This window comes from Equus quagga, chromosome 17, assembly GCF_021613505.1.
Source record: "Equus quagga isolate Etosha38 chromosome 17, UCLA_HA_Equagga_1.0, whole genome shotgun sequence".
NCBI classification, from domain to species: Eukaryota; Metazoa; Chordata; class Mammalia; order Perissodactyla; family Equidae; genus Equus; species Equus quagga.
The window spans coordinates 24160345-24181824 of record NC_060283.1 but is presented as its reverse complement, the minus strand read 5'-3'; the positions used below and the strand labels follow the sequence as shown (position 1 = coordinate 24181824).

At 40.3% G+C, this 21480-nt stretch overlaps 1 protein-coding gene across 1 annotated transcript in view; it reads right to left on the bottom strand.

Moving 5' to 3' along the window:
• The window catches only part of TTC17 (tetratricopeptide repeat domain 17), a 108355-nt gene that overhangs the window by 30028 nt on the left and 56847 nt on the right, over nt 1-21480 (bottom strand). Inside the window, exons 17-19 of the mRNA XM_046643753.1 lie at nt 11558-11728; nt 2083-2342; nt 1476-1629 (exon numbers count right to left, since the gene is read on the bottom strand). Of these exons, the coding sequence (XP_046499709.1) occupies nt 1476-1629; nt 2083-2342; nt 11558-11728 (585 nt within the window). The remainder of the gene's footprint in view (nt 1-1475; nt 1630-2082; nt 2343-11557; nt 11729-21480) is intronic.

The window sequence follows — 21480 nt, the reverse complement described above, 5'->3', positions numbered from 1 at the left end:
TAATATATTCTGTAAATATATACAAATATTCTGCAAAAAATATGTTGTTTCAGTCGTTTGGTTCTCTTTTTCTTTTTTTTTGTGTGTGAGGAAGATTGGCCCTGAGCTAACATCTGCAGTTAATCTTCTTCTTTATCCTTGAGGAATAGTGATCCTGAGATAACATTTGTGCCCATTTCCTCTATTTAGTATGTGGGATGCCGCCATAGCATGGCTTGATGAGTGGTGTGTAGGTCTATGCCTGGGATCCAAACCTGTGAACCCCGGGCTGCTGAAGCGGAGTGTGCAAACTTCACCACTATGCCACTGGGCTGGCCCCTGGTTTTCTATTTTGTAATGTTTTCTGGTGCCAGAATTATTTTTTTTTACTTTTCTCTGCCTTAGACAGTCCTCCTCCACCTTAAAAGTATATACATATCCATCCACATTCTCTTCTTTTATGATTTTATTACATTTACTATTTAATCCATTGGAATTTTCATTTCCACAATGATGATTTACTGTTTAAACATTTTTTCCTTGCTATAGAAGACAGATCTAATGGAGGAGGTGTTGCTTTCTTTCTGTAGCCTGTTAACACATGCTCTCTTCCTTAAATAGTAAAGCTACTTCATGCTTTTAACTTGAGTCACAACAAAATGTCCTTTTGGTGTCTTTAGTGTTTTTCACAAGTCACAGTTCATTCTGAGATTTAGTGAAGCTGACCCTATTTTTTATATTTTATTACGTGTACTCTGTTTTCAGCTTTGGTAAGTACTCATATTACATTAAATAAGACACATTTTCATGAAGTTACCTTGAATTTTTGAAGTCTAAGAGACTGAAAATATCCTTTTGAAAAAGGAGATATTTTAAAAAAGAAATCTCACTATTTATTTCACTGCTGAAAAAGAGAATCAACTGGACTCATGGCAAAGGTCCTGAACCTGGAGTCCAGAGATGGACCTGGGGATAAGAATGAACCCTGAAAGTACATGCCAAATTTTGATGTATGTGCATTTTCCCTGGGAAGTAGTTCCAAAGCATTTATTTAAAACTTACAGAGATATCTGGCACACAAAAATGTTACTACATAGTTAACATTTATTGAGTCCTATGAGCCCAGTTCATTTAAAGCACTTTACATGTATCAACTCATATGACCCTACAACCACCTTGTAGGATAGATGCGATTATCATCCCATTTTATAGATAAGGAAAATGAGGCACAGGGAGCTCAGTGGCAAACTGGTGTTTGAACTGTTGAGAATCAATAGGATATTTAAGCTCAAGATGATAAGACCATAAGCCAAATAGCCAATGGTAAAAGAATCAAGTAAATGTCAAAACAAACTTTATCCCAATGGCTGGTTTCTTGGTCACTAAGTCCGGTTTCCTTCTCACTGATCTACTTCAAGTCACAAACACGTCCTTTGTGAGAACTGACACAGCGAAGTCTGAAAGCAGAGACCGGCATGGTAAATCTTCAAATTTACCTTGTGGGCCAGGAGATGCCACCTTTGGGCCAGTGATCTCCAGATTTGCTTGGTAACGATGTACATTTTCTGCTTGGCTCGATTCTACCTTTTTCCCAGGAGTTTTCTTGTGATCTCCTTTGGGTTTCTTTACACGTTTGACCTGGAATGTGATCTGGGAAATGGAGACATGTTAGGGACAAATGAGAGTGGTTAGGGACAAATCTGTGAGTGGTTGTGGATATTGGCGGTTTTAAGAATAACCAGTCAGTTCTGTGCTAGGGTTACGTTCTCTCCTTCAGTTTAATTCCTAGAGGTCTAAATGAAAAATGTTTAATGAAATAAAATACCCTAGCCTTGAAGAACGTATAGAGGAAACTGAAAATTAAGATGTCCGGCCTGGGCAGTTCCCAGTCTGGCTTCACATCCATCCTGTTTCCTCGGCCACTCAGAAGAGCTAGCAATACCCAAGTAAGATGAAATGCTGCCTGTGGTACAATTCCAATGTGGAGGCTCACTGGAATGCCACATACCCAACAGAAGCATCATACTAGCAAACTAGCAGCCCCTCCCACCCCCCGAAGACGTGGGCTACAGTTTGCTAAGAACTGAGTGGGCAAATTCTTACCCATTCTGTTGCTTCATCATCTTCACTTCTGCAGTCTCCATAGCAAGAGCTTCTGGCCACTCCGTCCTGGGGACCTTTCTTCAGCACCCGTATCCCCTGCAAGTCCAAACGCCGCCCCTTCATCTCTAGTGCTCCCCCAAAGCCTTCCAGAGGCCACGCCTGTTGAAATTCATCCACCAAAGCCAGTATCTCTTCTGACATTTTTGTTTCATCTGAATTCTCCATCTCACCAGAACCATTGCTTTCCTCAACTACTGTACCTGAAATTCAAGCGCCAGCACGTTATTAAACATTACCCAGCACTTACTCACCCACCGGAGGGACTCCAATCTTACTTTTTGAGAAAAGTTTTGGCTCTGCTTAGAGGCACTTCTATAGCCCACCTTCATAAATATACCATTCAGCATCTTCAAAATTCATCTTTTGTCACCTAGCTTTTGTCAAAAGCCTGGCTGAGGACAATGGCAGCAGCTAGAGGGCAGGCACTCATAGATTACGTCACTAGTGAGCATAAGGACGGCTATTTTATACAGGTATGTTTTGAAAAAAAGACCAACTTGCTCTAGATATAAGACACAGATGACAAAGATGAAGTTTATTATATATTATTTAATACGTGGGATTCTTCAAGCTTTATTTGAAGAGCATATGAAATATCACAGCTGCAGGTCCAGACTATATAGTCTAATTCCCTAACTGAACAATGACTTCTTTAATGGGAAACTATCCTAATTCCACACGGAGGCTACCATTTTCACTAATGGCTGATATAAGAAATAGTAATATACTAGTGTAATTTTATCCTGAAATGGTTATCAAGGTATTATTTGTTATATTGCTCAAGTGTCTTTTGTAAGGACTCCTATGGATGTTTCTCAGCACAATGGCCTAGTAAAAATTCTTTCTCCTGAGATGTCAATATGTTACTATTATTATACATTGACGGTTACATAACCCTACAAGTTCCCTTCAAGCACAGATAACTAGGAAGCTCAGGGAAAAATTGATCTGAGCTTCTCGATAGAAGGCTTTCCTTTTTTTTAATTTTAATTTTTTACTACTTAACTTTTGCTATTTTGAATTAATGGTTGAATCTTATACTGCATGTTCCATGAAAGTCATCTCCAATCCTTTTTGGAAGTAGACAGGGTACAAAAACAGATAACAAAATGGAATGCCTCCTTTTGTAACATGTACCCACCAGACAACCTGAGAGCTCAGGGTTGATTGCTCACAAAATGCCATCTACGTTATCCCAATAATCTTCAATTGGTAATTCTGGCTGGTTCAGTGATTCAGAACATGGCATTAACAAGGCCAAGGTCAGGAATCTCATATCTGTATTGACCAGACCTATGGCCACAGTGAATAACTTATCTTCGAAATGCACAGAATTCTCTGAGGAGGGTGGGGTGAGAAAGATGGCCGACTACCACAGCTAAAATCAACTTAAAGCTCTGAGTCCCACTCACAGAAGGTGTGCAGTGTCACCCTTAGCTCTGGTGGCATCTCTATCTCCCATCCCATCTTCTAGTCCAGAAAGTGGGAAGATGTGCTGTCAGGCTGGGAGTACCACTGGAAATCTCTGTTATTCTTTCTTGAAAAAGCTATAGAGCTCTTCCATTTGTTAACAAGTGACTATAAAATGTACTACTGTCCCTTCAGGTAAGTTTCTTTTAGGTCTTCTGAACCAATCTGCTAGTTCCTATTGTTTATTATTATTATTATTCTGAAACAAGCACTATGTAAAATAGGAGTCTGCAGAAGGCTATTCAAATAAAAATGGTTGGTTACTTGCCTAAACTATGTGGCCAGTAGTACAAATGTAGGGTTGACAAAGAGCTGTAATTTTCAGTTTCTATCTTGTTTGCTACCATATTCTGAATGTCCAACAGTATACCTGGCACACAGCAGGCACAAACCGTTGTAGAATGAATGAATGGGAACTCAGGAATAATTTGGTTTGTGAGGTTCTTGAGGATCTCCTGCTCCTGCCGTTGCCTTGTCCTGCTGGCAAGTCCAGACTTTTTAAGCTCTAACACCTTGTCATCTGTTATAGTATTGTCAACCCAGCTGAAGGGTAACAACAGAGAGGCAGGCATCGTGTCTTTAGCATAATGTCTGGCACACTATGTGATTCACAGATTCCTCAGTGGCTGACCAGGGAACGCAGCTGCATAGGGTTGCTGTAGCGATCCCAAACAGCAGCTTAATTAGAAGAACTATCTGGTACCTGACTTGTAGCGACACAGTTGTCTCTAAGTATCCTCCTGTTACTTTAGCTTCCTCCCCTTCTTTCTCCTATGGCCACCATGGGATTCCTTGCATCTGGTCCTGAGACAGGAAAGGGTTTTTGACAGATCTGGCCACAGCTAAGAAGATGGGCTTAAAGAAAAGTGGCCTCTGGCCAAAGGCAGACTGCAGGTAACTAATTCTCCAGCATCCAGGTGGAGCTGCATAGGGATACTGTGGTATGAAGCCTATTTCCCTTCATTAACTACTACTTTTTAGAAAGCATGCATGTTGTTTAGTTGCAAAGAGTTCTGCAAGCCGAGTTCCCAAAGATGAATACTTCCCTGTGCCCTTACCGTATGGTAAAAAATATTATTATTAGAAAGCTCTTAGAGAAAGGGGCTTTCATGGATGGAAATCGGTATTCAAATCAAGAGAGACTTATGGAACTTGCTGCATGCTCCTGGCTGCTGCTGGCAGCCATCAGGCCTTTTCAAAGGCTGCGGGGTTGGGGTGATAGCTATTCCTAAAGAACAACATTAAATAAAGGTGAGGAATGGGGAGATCAAAAATGTGCTATGAGTTAGAAAAAAAACAGACCAACCTTATTTGCTGAGAGCCTACTATGTGCCCATCTCCGTGCTATAAGCTATACAGGTGGGAACAGAAAGAACACGCGCTGAGGACTCTGACCCTGAGGAGTTAAATCCAATCAAGTTGGAGACACAAAACTATAGGCGTTAAACAATTCGGGACAATCATATTAAAATGGTCTTTTTAGAGGAAAAAAGTATTTGAGTGTAGTCACAGAATGCTTTCTAGATTAAGGCAGACTATGTGAGGCAGGATTTAGACAGAACAGAGGGCCAGAGAGGGCAGTCCCCAGAGGGACGACACTAGAAAAGCACGTATGTATATAATCACACACCCAGACACATGCACACTGATACAGGCGTAAGGGAGGCACCTGGCAGGCACTATTTCACATGACTAGAACAAAGAATGTAGATAGAGGACATCAGCAAATAAGACACTCGGGGAAGGTGGGTGACATTGAGAAGGTCTGGGAAAGTCAGGAAGAAGATTCATTGTAAAGGGAGCATCTTGTTTGTTAAGCAGAAGAATAACAAGATGAGAGCCGTAATACTTATGAAGGCCAGAGCAGTAAATCAGTCAGTGGATTTGGGGGTGGAGGAGAGAAGGAAGACAGAGGACAAAGAGACCAATTAGAGGCATTTTCAACAACCTAAACACGAGTTATATAAGGAGAGGCAGGTTTAGGGTGCGGCTGAAGGGGAATTTAAAGGAGGGGGAAAGCGAAGGATGTGAGGAAATTTTAATGGAGAAAAATAGAATTTGGTAATGAAATGGATATAATGGCAAAGAATAGAGTAGGTTCAAAGATGATTCCAAGATTTTAAAGCCTAATGTGACACAGTGGGCTTTCTGCTACGTGACTGCAGTTTGGGTATCTGTGAGTATGAACACAGAATGCTATTGACAAAGAGAACGGAGTGAGGAAAGGGCAATAAACAGGATGAAGCATTGGGATTTCAGACACTTATTCATTAATTCATGTAAACATCTGTTGCTATGTGTCTCACAATGTGCTGAGGGCTTAGAATATAACAACCATGGAGCTCCCGGCCTAGACTAGAATGGATGGAGGGACATATGTCCAGACACTGTCCAATAAGCTGTTGGAAATACAGAATTCAGGTTTGGTGAAAAGTCTGGACTGCAGAGGAATTTCAGAGGGTTTTTAAATTATGCTTGAAGCAAGAAGAAAAAGAAAATATTAGGCTTGCTGCTTGTGGGACAGATGGTACGATATAACCTAAAAACAGAGAGACCGGGACCCATATCTCTGTTTTTTCCTTTATCCTCTTTAACACGTACCATTTTCACACCGGAAAAAGGAGAATAAACACTGTGAAGTGAAGAGACCATGAGCACCCACAGGGAGGCTTATGAGTTCACGTTTTTGACGGGGATGAATCCTCTCCCAGGGTGCTGGGAGAGTGTACAGCTGAGTTTGCGCCATGTTAGGTAATCAGGCAAGAGTCACAGGGAAAGGAGAAGGGATGAGAGATGGGGAGAAGCATATATAGTCCTGATTACAAAAGGAAAAAGGAAAAGAAAAAGAAAAGAAAAAGAAAAAAAGGAAGAGAGAGAGAGAAAAAAGAAGGAAGAAGAGGTCCAGCTCAACCTTGCAGTGTTCCACACACACCTGGAGAGTCTTGGTGGAGTCTGGGCACCTCAGTTTAAGAGATTTTCAAAGCTCCTGACCCCAGAGGAAGGGTAACTGATATACTGCACACACAAAAAATCAGGCTTGAAAAATATTTTGCTGAAAAGATTTTTAAAAATTCCAGAGATTACTTCAAGGTTGGTGAAAAGACTAGAAGCCATAACAGAAGCGGACCTGTTCAAGGAAATGAGGACACTCAGCTGAAGGAAGAGAAAACACGAGGGGTGGAGTAGGCAGGAACAATAATCACTTTCAAATATCTAAGGAGATGTGATATTAACGAGAGACAAGACCAACTTTTAGCCTTAGAAGGCAGAACTAGAAATGAGAAGTTATATTTTAGCTCACTATTAGGAATGACTTTTGAATGGTCAGAAAATGGAATGAGCTACCCAGGGAGAGACTGGGCACCCAAGGCAGCAGAAGCAGAGGCCACACAATGACTCTTGGGGACATTACCGAGAGGGAGCGGAACATCAGAAGATAATTGAACGAAGGTGACTGTATTTGATAAAAAGCAGTATAATAATCTCGGAAGAGAGGTTTCAAGAAGAGTTTTAGGGAGCAGAGGATGGAAAGATAAGTGCTACATTCAAAACAAAACAGATTGACAATAAAAATCACACTTTCAAAGCAATGACCAGCCAAAGAAAATCCTTCCTTCAACATCTGACTTTCAAAACGTTTCCTCCAGAAAGTCTGATATGATTAACATCAACAGGTGTGAGTACTAGCCTGTGGTTTCTGAAAGCAAGCAAGACACATTCTACCTTTAAGAATAATACCATAAAGGGAATATGTCCCTTTGTTTCACACAAAAAAAGAGTATACTATGCAATTAGACAAACTTGGTTTCAAATTAGAACTCTATCACCATAGGACTTTGGGCAATTCTGTCTTGAGTTCTAGTGTCCTCTTTAAAAGGCAGCCATCTGACTCTGAAGTCAGAGTGTAAAGCTGTGGACTTGTTTAAGATTTAATGCATAAACAATAGCATACAATTTCAAGCCAGAAATCAGAAAGCACAAAAGGCTTAGCTTAAATCACTCGGACTAAGGCAGGGAGGGAAATGATTTACTTCTAAGAAGAAAACAACAACCATGCGTTCTCATTTGCACGAATGGTGTTCCTTTTTCTTCTAGTGGGGTCAGTACAGCAAGAGAAAATAGAGAATTTTGAGAAGATAAGCAAGAAAAGCGAACAGGGAACCTTTCCTGTCACAACTCTTGTGCAAGTATGCAGGGCTCCCTTGAACTGAGCAGAGACTATGTGCATGTACTTGTGAAGACTCTGGCTCACAAGCAGCCCGTAAGTCCAGAAGCAGCAGAGTCATGCCCATGCTTGTAGAAGTCAACACTGGCTGAGTTCCAACTGTGCACCAGGCACTGAAATGTTTCCCTAAGTTATTTCATTTAAATGCTCAAAACCACTGAGGCATTTTATTTATTTTTAAATTAGTGAGATAAAGAAGGCTCAAGATTTAACAAGTAGTACAGGTGGTAGAGCCAGGACCTGATAACATCTCTGACTACAAAACCTACGCTCCTCCTTCCACAGTCAAGTTTACCTGGGAGGAATTCAGTACAAGATGAGGAGGTCTGAAAGCAGTGCTTTTCACATGTTAATCAGTGACACAGTCTTCACTAATCCTCAGCAAAATGAGAAAGAAAAAAGGACATGCATATAAAGTTATTGTGCGCGCGCACACACACACACACACACACACACATTTACGTCCAGATACACACTTGATGGTGTAAGGTTGCCAACTGTCCATTTTGGTGAAAGATTGACCTTTATTCTGAGATTGTCTTTTTTGACATTAAAATGTTCTTTGCTTTATAAAATAATAGTAATAGCAGATAGTAGTTTTCTTTAAAAATGACCTTAGCAATTGAAGAATACAGTTCTAACCCATCAAACCCTTATTTTTCAGAATCACAGGCGAAGGACACAGTGTATGGAATCAGAAGGCCTGAGGATGAGCTCTAGCTACGCCATCCACTGAAGATCTTAGGCACCTAACTTCTCTGAGTCTCAATTTTCTCATCTAAGATGGGCTTAATAATAATATCTATTTCACAGGGTTAACACATAATTCATGCTTTGTAAATTATAAAGTATCACAAAAAGCAGTGATTATCATAATAGTTTATGGTTACTGGAGAGGGCTTAACTATTTGCATTTCTTTAAATTTTCCTACAGAGTTTTCAAAAATTCTTTAATGTCTCTGCTTGGCTTTTAATATAACACAATATTTGTACTAAAAAATGGAGTTTTTCTGACTCTGTTAACCACACCATAGGAGGCATGCTGGTATGAATTTGCTAACTTATACCACGACTGTATACCATGGACATGTTGTCAGCATCCAGGGAAAAGAAGAAGGTACTCTCAGAGTTTAGACCTATGGTAAAGCAAAGTTAGTACCTGAGAGTCCAACTAGTAAGTCATCATCATACTATGGATTAAATCAGCGATCTGAAAAGGAATCCACCTAAGAAACTGTTTGCATGATGTTGAAGGGGCCTGGAAAACACCTAGTCTCAGCCCGCGCAACTGTACTGTGTCCTCAGCATGGAGATGGCATGGAATTAGATGGGGAGCACAGACTAAAGAAACTTAAGCACTAGGTTATACTCTGTCTCAAGGAAGGAGGTATTCAGGAGACACAGAGCAAGAATTTGGTTAGGTTTGATTCTGAATGGTCCTAGGAAAACAGACTCGAGTTTGGTTGTCATGAGTATTCTGGTCACTAGGGAGTAGTACTGCTCTGGAACAGGGACAGTTTCCAGAAACTGAATAAAATATCCCTTGTCGTTACTCAGTTTCATATGTGTGGATTCTGAGTTTATCAAGCCATTTCATGACGTCACATTTTGTTGTGTGGGTACCTTGATGCCAGAAAGAGACACGAGGCTGCCAGGTGCCAGAAAGGAGGAGCCCCATTGGACATGAGCAGACTGGCTGTCTAGCTTAAGAATCGATCTCTTTCGAGTTGGTAAATGGGAGTTAGTTTCCCTAAAGCCCAAACATTTCTGATAGAACTGATTAAACTAATTTCTCAAACTGCAAAGGTGAAGGTCATAACCTCCCCTTGGAGGTCTAGCTGGCTTCTCTTAGACATCATTTTTTACATACAGTATCACTTAGAAGGAAACACAGGATTTTGTAAGTGCTAAATATGTTAACCCAACCTACACAGGAAGGCAAACGTCACATTTCATACTTTAGCAAATAGTTACTGTATACAGGAATATAAAGTTATACAGGACATGATACAAAAGAAGCTCATAGTCTGCTGGGAGACAAGACATACAAGCAATTAATATTGTATGAAATGTGCCTTGACAAAAAGCAGGAACAAGACAGCAAATGGAGCAACTAAATGCTTGGAGACCTTTGCGAATGCTTCCCAGAGGAGGTGACACTTGAGTGCATCTTGGAGATTGTAGGAGTTGTCCACATAAAGCAGAGTGCACAGGGGCCATTCCCAGCCTGCGCAAAGACATGGAGGCTCAAAGCAGCACGGCATGTGAGGGAGATGATGAAAGGTTTGTACTCCCTGCTACGTAGGGTACTAGAAGATGGTACAGTTGGAGGCAGAATCGAGGGCCAAACCACCTTATACCCTGCACTAAGACATTCGGACTCTCCCACGGTTAACAGCCATTGAAAATTTTGAATGCAGGCAACTTACAGGATCAGATCTGATTTTAGAAACAACTCTTTGGACACAGAAGAAATTGGCAACAGAGGTTGCTACTGCTCCTTACAGTTTCTACCAACTACATGTATTCTCTCTCTCTCTCTCCTACACACACTCACACACACCCACACACACACATTCTCTCTCCCTCTCTCTCTCTCCGTACATAGACTGAAGTAAAAGATTAGATACAAGGAATCCACTTATGAAGCTACTGCAATAGCCCAGGCAGAAATAAAGAAAGTCAGAATTCAGGCAGTGGCAGAAGGAACAGATGAAGAGACGACAGACTGAACAGGTCTTAGGGACTGATCTGATACAGTGGTGACTGGATGGGTTGTGTCATTAACAGAGAGCAGGGACACAGGAATTAGAAGCAGTTCCGGAAACAGGGTGAAAATGAGGACAAGCTCAGTTTTGGATATGTTAAATCTGAAATGCCTATGGCACATCCAGAAAAACAGACCACTAAAACAGTGGAAAAAAGATTGGAGTTGTAGAGAATGTCTTAGCTGAAAATATCGATTTGGAATCATTGGTATACTCAAAAGTATCTGAAACATCAGGAGATAACACAGAGAGTGATAAGACAAGAAGACCAAGCTTACGATCCTGGGTAACCCAAAAAATAAGGGGCAAAGTAAAGAATAAGAGAAGGAAATTGAAAAGGATGTTTTGAGGATACGAAGAGAGCCAAGAGCAAGTGATATCCCAGAAGCCAAGAGCAGAAGGACACGTGTGAGTGTTTCAAGAAGTGGGGAGTTGTGCACAGTTCCAAACGCAGTGAAGTGGTTAAGCAGGCTGAGTATTAAAAAGAAGTCATTCATTCTGGCAACTATGAATTGACTGACAATCTTAAGAACTGTTCAGTAAGGCACAGCTCAATAAAACGGAGTTTTAGGAAAAGGCCTGGTAGTTACGCCCATTATTCCAAATCTTTAAATTTTATTGGGATAGTGTATATACAACTTATCTTCCTTCTTTTCAATGACTTACTCAATAGACTAATAACATTAAGAAGAAAGACTGGTACATAAATGAATCAAATTTGTTCTAGCAAAAGAAGCTGTTGAGGTGCAGAAAAAAGAAAGAAGTGTGAAGAGCATTTTCACATTATAGCTTGTCTTCCGGCTCCCCACCTGAGGGTCACCCTCATGATTCCACAATGCAGTGTGTGACTGTAAAAGAAGGAAACAAACTCTTGAGAGGAGAGAAAATTCTAAGTTTAAAGCTTGAGAGTTGATTTTATCCCAGAAGCACAGCTCAGGTCAAATCAACTTACTTTCAAGTCTAAGGGCATCTGAGTCCCCCCCCGAATTCTCAGCAGAGAGCACAGGGTCCTCCTCTGCTCCTGTCTCAGAGGGCTCTTCTTCAGCAGCGTCCAGTGACTGTGACTTGTCAAAATATTTCTGTTTGTCATGGCTGTTGTCCAGGGTTTTCGCATGACAATTACCTCAATGACAAGAGACACAGATAGAGAACATTAGAAACATCTCTCTTGAGTAGTCCCAAGGCTCAAGGTCCCCAAGTATCAAGAAGAGCAAAAAGGTGACAGTGTCAGTTTTTCTCCAGCAGAACACACAACAATCAGTGAGCTGGAGCATCTGAAGCCAGATCATTATTGTGACTCAAGACTTTGCAGTGAAGTTCAAGTTTCACCTGCTAGGCTATTGTAAGAACAAAGTATTTGGGGAAAAAAACTCCATCAACAAAGACCAAGTCCCAAGATCTCATTCCCATTCATAATGAATGATTTTGAAACATTTCTACGAGAGTCAAAAATATCCTAAAACAGAAATTTTCCTTCTATTTGCCTTTCAAAGGTGAGAAATTACAGATTAGCGCCTGAATAAGTCTGGAGAGAGAGGAATTGTAGCAGAGAAATATACCATTCTTGCATCATAGCTTAGAATGAAAGATATACCCAAAGGTAAGAGATTATAAATTAAAAACCAAGGGCTTAAAGGGGGATGGTTGTGGGGGAGAATCCACATTTAAGACTGCAGTATCACAAAGGTATTTATTTTCCTTCTGGAAAACAAATTCTAGTCATGCAGATAAAGATTTTCCTAAGCATAAAATGTCAAATCTTGAATGTAATCAGAGACCTCTTTGATACCTTCTGAAATGTGTAGTGAACCTGACCTCTACTACAATTTTGCCAGTGAGACTTAGAGTTTTAACCTTATCAGGGATTGTGTGTTAATATGGATAAAGAGCCACTATCCAGCTCGACTTGATGGTCAGGGGAATATGTTACTAGGCTGTTGTGTCTGATGTGGCAGGGATCTGGCTAGCTGAAAAGCCGTCCTCTTCCTTGCTTGTTTCATGTGCACTGTCAAGGAAGAGGCATGTTCAGTGGGAGCCCACAACTTCCCTAGTAGAGGACAAGTCTTTGGGTAAGTGTGTATAGGTAACTTCCCTCCTTTACCAGAACATTCAAACATGCTCTAAAAGTTTATCATTTAGAGAATGCTATCTCCAAAAGATGTATGTACGCAATCAAGGTCTCTCTGCAGCAATGGAAACACAAGAAGTCTCTTTCTGGATTTAAGGACTCCCTTCTAGATTCTATAATTTAAGAAAACCCTCCTCAGGCCATTTCCCTTATTGTGGCAGAAAACCATGGACTCAAAATTGTGTCCAATTTACTGAGTTTAGACTTAGATCGCACGCTTAGGGAGTCACTCTCCATTTCCCAGTTCTATACTATCACACCTCTGAGGCTACCATATTCAACAAGGTTGTCAGAATCTGAGGATTCTCGGCTTCAAGAGAGCTTCAGCTCTCAAGAAACTCATAAACAACTTGAGGAGACAGTAAATACAAGACAACAAACAATAATGAGGTAGCATGCTGTGCCAAGCAAGAGCTTCAGAGAACAAGCTTTGAGTAGGTTGAACGTGACTTCTGAAGAATAGGTAGGACTTAAAATGGGGCGACTACAGGAAGAGAGTCAATATTTGCTGAGAGCTTTGATTTTTCTTCCACTTAACTCTCAAAAAAACCTAATGAAGTATTATTAATCTTCCTTTTGCAGATAAGGAAACTGGTTCTCAGTGAAATTAAGTAACTTGCCTAAGGTCAAACAGTAAGTGGTCGATCCGGGATTTGAATCAGGTGTACCTTACTGCAAAGCCTCTTGGCTTTCCATTAGTCAATGCTACCTCTTCAGCAGCAGAAGTAGACAAGGCAGCTTTCTAGGCAGGAAGGAAGAATGTGGAGAGCAAAGCACCAGGAACAGGAGTTCTCGTTTGTGTCTGTGAGCCAATGAGAAGTACAATGTGACAGTGATGGAAAGCGTGGCGGGTGTGCGTGTATATGTGCATGTGATGAGGAATGGTAGTCACTGTTTCACCAGATTCTCCTGTGAGAGGACAAGGGTTGTTGATCTGCCTCCATTTCTGCCTTCACCATCTAGTATGTGCAGGTAAGCACGGGAAAACTAAGCATAAGAGCATTAAAATAAAACAGAGCGATAACAAACAACTCTGCACCCCCAATTTACTATGAAGAACATTGCACTTCCCAGAGACAATTCTTAATTGGGATATAAATAAGCACGACTATTAAAAGCAGAGAGGAAATAACGACAACGATGTTGATAATTTTAAAACACGTTATCCCTAGTGAATATTCTCTGACTTCAGCTTTGGTGAATTTGCCTTCAAACCATTTTTCACCTTGACACAGGCTGAGTAAAACTCAATGTTACAAAAGCCAAGGACAAACTTTTAACATGAAAGCCAGTGAAATGCTAGCTGTGTTTTCTGCATTGACTTTCTCCTCCCCAACCTTTGCATCTCTTATTTTTCTCTTCCACCCTCTTCCAATCATAAAAATTTAATTGGTTTCATCTTTTTAAATGTCTGCAATATTAAAAAGTGCTTTAGAGGTAATTTATAAGATATGATGTGCCTAAGATCCCGAAGCTGAAATGAGTCCTCCTGCGTGACCTTAAACCCAGACACCTTCTTGAAGTAAGCCTTCTGCATTCTAAGAATGTCTTGTCCTCCAACTCAGGAAATTGGGGCCAAGGTCTCTCAGAAAGAGGGCAGAAAAGGGGATTAGAGAGAACTGGGAAAATAAAAGGAAGAATAAGAAGTTTAGGTTTGGATATTTCTTGGAAGTAACCAGAATCAAAATGATCATAAAAACTATATGCTTTTGGATTAAAACTGTCAATAGCAATTTTCTTAGACTAATAGTTAAAAAGACTAGTTTAGAGTTGTGGTATGGTTTACAAAAGTTTCAAGGCTAATAATAGAAAGTCAAATTGCCTAATTTTTAAATTACTCCTTCCAGTTGTCTGAGGGAGAACTGAAGCACTTCAGAAAGAACGAAAGTTTCTATTCTTTGGACTATAGGATGGGTCTATTCCAGCTTACTGGGGAACTACAAAAAGTTGCCTACGTGGAAAGATATCACTTGTCTTCCCAGCAGACGTGGAGATGATGTTCTCATTAAAGAAACACCAGATGTTGGAGAAGGGAAAATGGAAAGACACCTGAAAACTAACACGTCATCTTCCATGCATATGACTATTCTTCTTTGCTGATGCAAAAATGAGAAGCTTCTAAGGCTTAGACTAACCTTGAGAAGTACGAGTTTTTTATTTTTTAAGGAACTACATGATTTAAATGAAATGCTTTAGATAACAACGTCCCAGGTGAAAACGGAAACACTCTTCCGTGCTTAACGCTCTGTACTTGCAAAGCATTCAACATCTACTTCAAATCCTGTCAGTTTGGTTTTTCTTAGAAGTAAAAGACTACAAGGCAATACAGCAACTAAGCATAAAACTCCAAGAAGGGTATTTCTGATTCTAGAACTGCTATGAGATCTTAGACATATCAACATCCTTTTCTGTGCTTAGAGTATTGCCTGCATAAATTGGGTTATTAATATTAACCTATCTTACAAGGGTGTTCTGGAAAATAACTAAATATTTAATACACCTTGTCAAAGCAGAAGTCTCCTAAAGGATAAAAGTCCAATTTATCCTGTGACTGAATGGGTTTTCAGAGTAAACTAAGTTCTCAGGAACTCCTCTCATTATGAAGGTTAGCGAACCTTCTCACTTCTCATATTAATTCTGTTTACAAAAGTCCTAGAATATTTTCCATTTTCTAATCAGAGTTGGGTAACCACTTACTTGTTAAAAAGAATTCTTATCTTTTGAATCCCATAAATTGGTAAGAGATGCCTGGCTGGGAATGTGAGGATCCTTTAGGGTTAGTTACAATAAAGAAATGCCACAAGTAAGTTGAGAGGTATTAGGACCTTGTAGGAGCCAAGCAACTAAAGCTAGTCAAGTAAAATTAATGACCAGCTCATGCAGTTCTTTTAAGATTAGAGCACAGTGGATAAGAGTACACACTGGAGCCAGACTAGGAGTTCAAATCTTGCTTCTACTACTTTCCAGCTGTGTAAAGCAGGGCAAGTTATTTTTAAGCTCTTTGGGAAGCAGTTTCCTCTTCTATAAATTGAGTTTAAGAACAGTATCTACTTCATTGGGTTGTTGTGATTAAATGTAAAGAGATAGACCATGCCCTAATACATGGTAAATGGCTATTATTATTATTACCCCAACATCATCTCTTTTAGCAAGGCCTTTTAGCTATAACCAACTCAGAACCTTTAGTATGAGCAACTGGATCTTAGAAGTTATTGGGGTATTTGCCTAATTTCAACTCCCAGTGTGTGTGTGTGATGCTGGAGGCAGTACAGAGTTCATTTTCACCAGTCTTTAAGAAGAAAAGAGCAATTAATTCAGATTCAACTGCTCAGCCTATCTAAATCCTACAATATTTAGTAAATTTAGAAACTAGCCTCACAGTCTGCTCTGTGCTCTCTAAAGGACGTTTTTAGTAGATAGTGTGAATTCACTGCCTTACAACATGAAAACAGACTACAGATACCATGTTAACTCAACTTACCTCTCTGCAGCCCAATAACTCCTGTTAGGTTGTTTCTTTTGCTTCAGTCTTCCCCACCAAATCTTTCTCCCTCTAATATACTTTTTTTTCATACAACAAATAAGTATAATACTCCTTTACTCCCTGTTGTATAATGAATTTCTAAGAGATAAATAATAACTAAACTGATTTGTAATGGGAGCTAGAATCTGAAATTGTATGTTCTGAAGACAAAGTAACAGATGTTAGAAAAACGTTCTTTGCGAACAGTGGAATCTTCTAAAGAGATTCTTAATATCCCTGTTCTAACAGGATTATGTTATACTCCAACTGCACACAAATTATGGAGCCATAAAACCAATTTTGTTTTTCTTTTTTTTGTAAGTAGGTAACCTAGAAACACGTTGTGAATGTTTATCATAATTTAACCTACTTCATCATTTCATGATATTTATTTCTCTAGTAAAATATCTGTCCCTTAGAAAAGGTAGTAAAATAAATCATGAAGTGAATACAAGTGTATCTTTCAGTTGCTCACCACTGCTGTGCAAAATTATGTTAAAGTATTACCAGGACACTTTAACTGTGGGTGGCACGTGGGGCTTGGTACCACACAGAGTCAAAGGTATACCTGAGGAAGAAAGAAACCTTACTGGGAACAGATACCTTCATGATTTCCACCTCCAGAGGTGGGACAGAGTCCTGCAGACCTTGTTTTGAGGGGAACACTCCATGGTATGAATTCAAATCCTGCCTTAGCTGCAGCCTTGCCATGTGAACTTGGGCAAGTCAATTTACTTCTCTGTGTCTAGGTTCTTTATCTGAAATGGAGAGATGAGCTACAGTCCTACTGTCTGAGGATTCTTGGGAATACCATTAATGAAACCACTGTGAACATAACCACACAGAACTCCTTGATTTGGGGTGAAACCTAGGTTGCTGATGACTGCACCTGAGAGACGAATGAAGCTGTCTCACCCCCTCTGCTCTGTGCTGCCCTCTCCTTAGGAAAGACAAGAGAAAGCATTGCAACAGAAGTCATTCTCCTTAGACATGCTCTCATTCAGCAGCTACTGCTGAATGAAATTCTTTCCAGGAGGTTTGAAGTAATGGTTATGTACTGACTGACCTTAAAAGTGCAGTGCCAGATAGAAAACAGAGCACATTAAAGACTTGAAATCAGCAATCTCAGGATTACACAGGCATTCCCTCCCGGTGAGGCGAATGAATGAGAAGAGTTTAAAAAAATGTGACCTCAAACACAAGTGTGTGTGTGTGTATGTGTGTGTGTATCCCTCTCACTACATGTTTTGGAGTTAAATTCCATCCTGGGGAAGACTCTGTTCACTCATGGTAGGGGACTCTGCTTTGCCCAACAATTCAGAGCCGTACTGGCTGCTGTAGACCTGTACTCCTTGCCTCCTTTTAGAGGGAAAAAAAGGAGAACAGACTGTAAATCCGGTCTCTTTGTCTTGCCGTGGAGCCTTAAGTGACTAAAGCAGAGGGAGCAAAGTCAGTGTCAGCTGAGACACAGACACTGTGACATACGGGCTGTGGAAGAAATGACTCGAGTGACGGAATCCAAGCCCTCAGCAGCTTCCTCTAGAAACGTGAAAGATCAGAGCAGATCTCTAAACAGGGAAGTTTAAACATTCCCTGGAAGTTTACCATGAAAGATTTTCCCACGCAGAAGCTATACTGAAAAAAAGAAAAGAAAATTACCTGCCTTAGCTGTTATTATTATTATTAAATTTAAATCTCTGGCTTACTTCAGCCTAGGGAAAAATTTGTTTCAAGTAAGAATGCTGTGGAAACAAATTTACCAGATTTTCTCAGACTTACTGATTTACCCATAAACGTTAGTTTTTCAGTGAGGGTTAACAAGGACATTTGTTTGTAACTTTCATTAAAAACAGTACAGACGGGAGGTGGGAGAATACAGACTACCTATTAGATGTGTCAGCTTCTAGTGGACAAGCGAGACAACATGACTCGTGTTCTCTTCTCCCTTCTACGGTGTGGGAGCTGCAGACCTTAAAAGAAGATCTATATCTATATATGTATGCTGAGTGGGTTCAGCATAAAGTATTCTGGGTAAACAGTGGGTGGAAACAAGTTAATTACTCTTTATTACTAGGTATTCTCAGCAGCTCAAACTTGAAATATCATCAGCAAAATAATTTGCCATTTAAGGACATTCTATGTGCTAAGAGTCGGGAGGAGGGTGTGGAATACATGGTGGGCCAGGCTATGAAGATGAACAAAGGATTGGTTCCTGCTCTCAAGGAGCTAGAGAAGTTTTGGAGGAGAGTTGTGTCATGTACAAAGTAACTATCATGGCAAGTCACAGAAGCTGAAGGAGAGGCACGGGAACAGTGATTGGTTACACATTACTTATAATTAAGGCGTCAGGTAAGGCATGTGGCAGAAGTGGGCTTTGAAGGATGAGTAAGATTAGGACTTTCGAGAGAGGGGGAGGAGAGCGGGTTATGGGGAAGGGCTGCAGAAAACAATTTGGGCATGAAACCAGGAAAGCAGGGTGTATGCAGTGAAGGAAACAGGCCACCCACAGTGGCATCATCACATATCAAGGTTTGGTACAATTTTCACTGACTTTGCAAAAGGCAGAACGATATTAAAGTTCTTATGTGGTCAGTGAGCTTACATTCAGCACATGTGATTCAACCACACACTCTTGCAGTGAGCCGGCTTCATTCAATTCTTAATACTTAGAATAAGCCTACAAACAGATGGCCTGGGGGAGGGGGGCTCAGACTTCCTAGCTACCCACAATCTTTAGGGTTTATCATTCGCCTCTCCTTTCTCCTGCTGCAAGTGAGTGGTCAGCTGCTGATGTTGAGGAAAGGAATCTAGTAGGAAAATCAATAGACTTTAACTCTGGTCCTCTTTCTCAAACTACAAGTGGAGGCAGAGAGACGAGATATGCATAGTGGGGAAGGGACCTATCGTCACAAGTACTTGTCAGGCATATCAGGTTTGCCTGTTTTCCTAGAGCGAGGATACAATACGAGGCTGAGGTCAATAAAATCTCAATGGCCACTTCATCCTTTTACTCCACAGATTAAGTGAATTATAAGGAGAACTTGAAAGGAGAACCCAAGATCCTAGTTATTCCATAATTGATCAGGTCTTGAGCCTCATAATATCTTGTAGGACTTAGATATGAAGACGAAGAGCATTAGGAATTGTCCCTTTCATTGGTATGGGTGGCGGATATGATATTTAAACCAAGGTTTAAAAAAAGGCCACCACTGTCCCTCCACCACAGAACGTTTTGAGCAGGGCCTCGTGGATTTCAGTAACAAAGATCCCTAATTCTCTGAGTGCAGACTTCACTTCAGGCACGTGGAGCTATGACAGGCACTCTGATCTGAGCATATCTACCTACCCCTAAGTACACAGCGCCAATGCACCAACTCGAGTGAAAAGTGTAGAGAAATAAATGATGCCATCATACGGCTCCCTTTTGCTTTATGTCACCAAATGAAAGTCACCTGGAGGCACTCATTTCAGTGGCCACTTTGCACATAATGACATGGTTCCCAGGATCTTACTCTCTCCCGATTTTCAACATTTATGGTTTTGAACCAGTGTATGTGAGACAGGTGGTGAACTGTTTAACTATTTTGTTCACGTGAGTTTTTCCCTAGCTGTATTTCACATCATCAAGGGAAATACGGCTCTATTATCATAGTTCCCTGAAGCAGGAAGCGGAAGATTTGATGGACATTAGGTACCCTACGAGCTGCTATTGACTGCCAGCTCTTTTCTCTGAAATTTGATATGCTTGTTATTTTTTACAAACATCACCTTGGATATTTGCTATCTGACTGGGTTATTAAGCAATGCCTGACAGCCAAAGAGGTTTAAACTGCTTTGAGGATGGCAAATTCTGAATGGCAAATTTAGGTTTGTTCTTATAAAAAGCAACTAAATGAGATGACAAGACAAATCCCAAGCTGTGCTCCTTTCAACAGCTATGAAATTTGATTTAAATTTCTCCCGCACTGTCAAGGTCATAACTAAACTTTGGTGGTTAAGAAAGAGTAACAGATTACTGAGATTTTCTTGGTGAAAAAGTACAGTAGTTTAGTATGAAGTAAATTTGACTATTAGTAATTACAAATAACAGTGGAAGAAAAAAGGAGGAGAAAAACCCAAACTAGCACACACACGCACAAACATATATGTCAGGTATCCTCAGTTATGTATTTTGAATCTCACTAATGCTCTTTTCTAGTGATTGCCAGGGCCAAGTGATTTATGTCCAGGCCATGGAACTGAGTAGAGAGCATTCAATGATTAAATTTGTAAAAGGGTTTAAATACTTGGTGCTAACTGTTTTAAACAAAAATTCCAAAACTGAGAATTCATTTGAACAAGTTGGCTCACAGTGCACATAAAGAATTTTCTGAGGCACAAATCACTTTAAAAAAATGAGCTCACTCTACCAATGCAGAACAGATTTTTAGTGTGTGTGAGTTCTCCCAATTGGAATAATGTTTTTGAATAGGGAAGAGCATGCAAATACCTGTTATATGAGATGGCAAAGCTTAACATAAGCTGAAATACCTCTAAAAACATCTGCAACAATGAATGGAACTGGAGATTTAAAAAGAAAGACAGCATCTAATGAACTTGCTTTCCTGACTACACACAAAGTGTATACACCCAGAAGTCAGAGCTAGCCCCCTTCAGTTCCTATCAGGAGCCTGACCTACGACTTTAGCAACAAACCATATTAAAAATATCTTGTTCAATAATTAACGGTGGTGAGAAAAAACAGACCCCATCTTGCTCATCCTTCCTATTTTCTTGTTGGTGTGTACAACCACTTTGCCCTTAGTGATCTGAGTGGAGGCAATCACAGTAAGCACCTGATGTAGAATGGAGCCTATACACAAAATAGGTGTCTAAATATAACTTTCCAGTCCTATTTGCAGACAAGCGATCACAAAATATGACTAACGATGTCTTCCAGTGGGTGTCCCCACACAACATGCAGAGCAGAAAGGAAACAGAATTGTGATCTAAACTTAATTTAGCATCTTAAAACTATAACTGACTTCCTTTTGGAGAGTTGAGACAGTAACTCTAACACTGGCAAAGACCATTCAGACAACTCAAGTGTTAAGTCTGTAATTCAGAGAGATTGTAAATTTGCAACTTATTTTTAGGTTAATGAGCAAAAATATTCCAAAACTGAGTGACAAGCTGTAGCGCTACCCGAGCCTGGCTGACTTCAAGAAGTGCTACTGAAATGTCT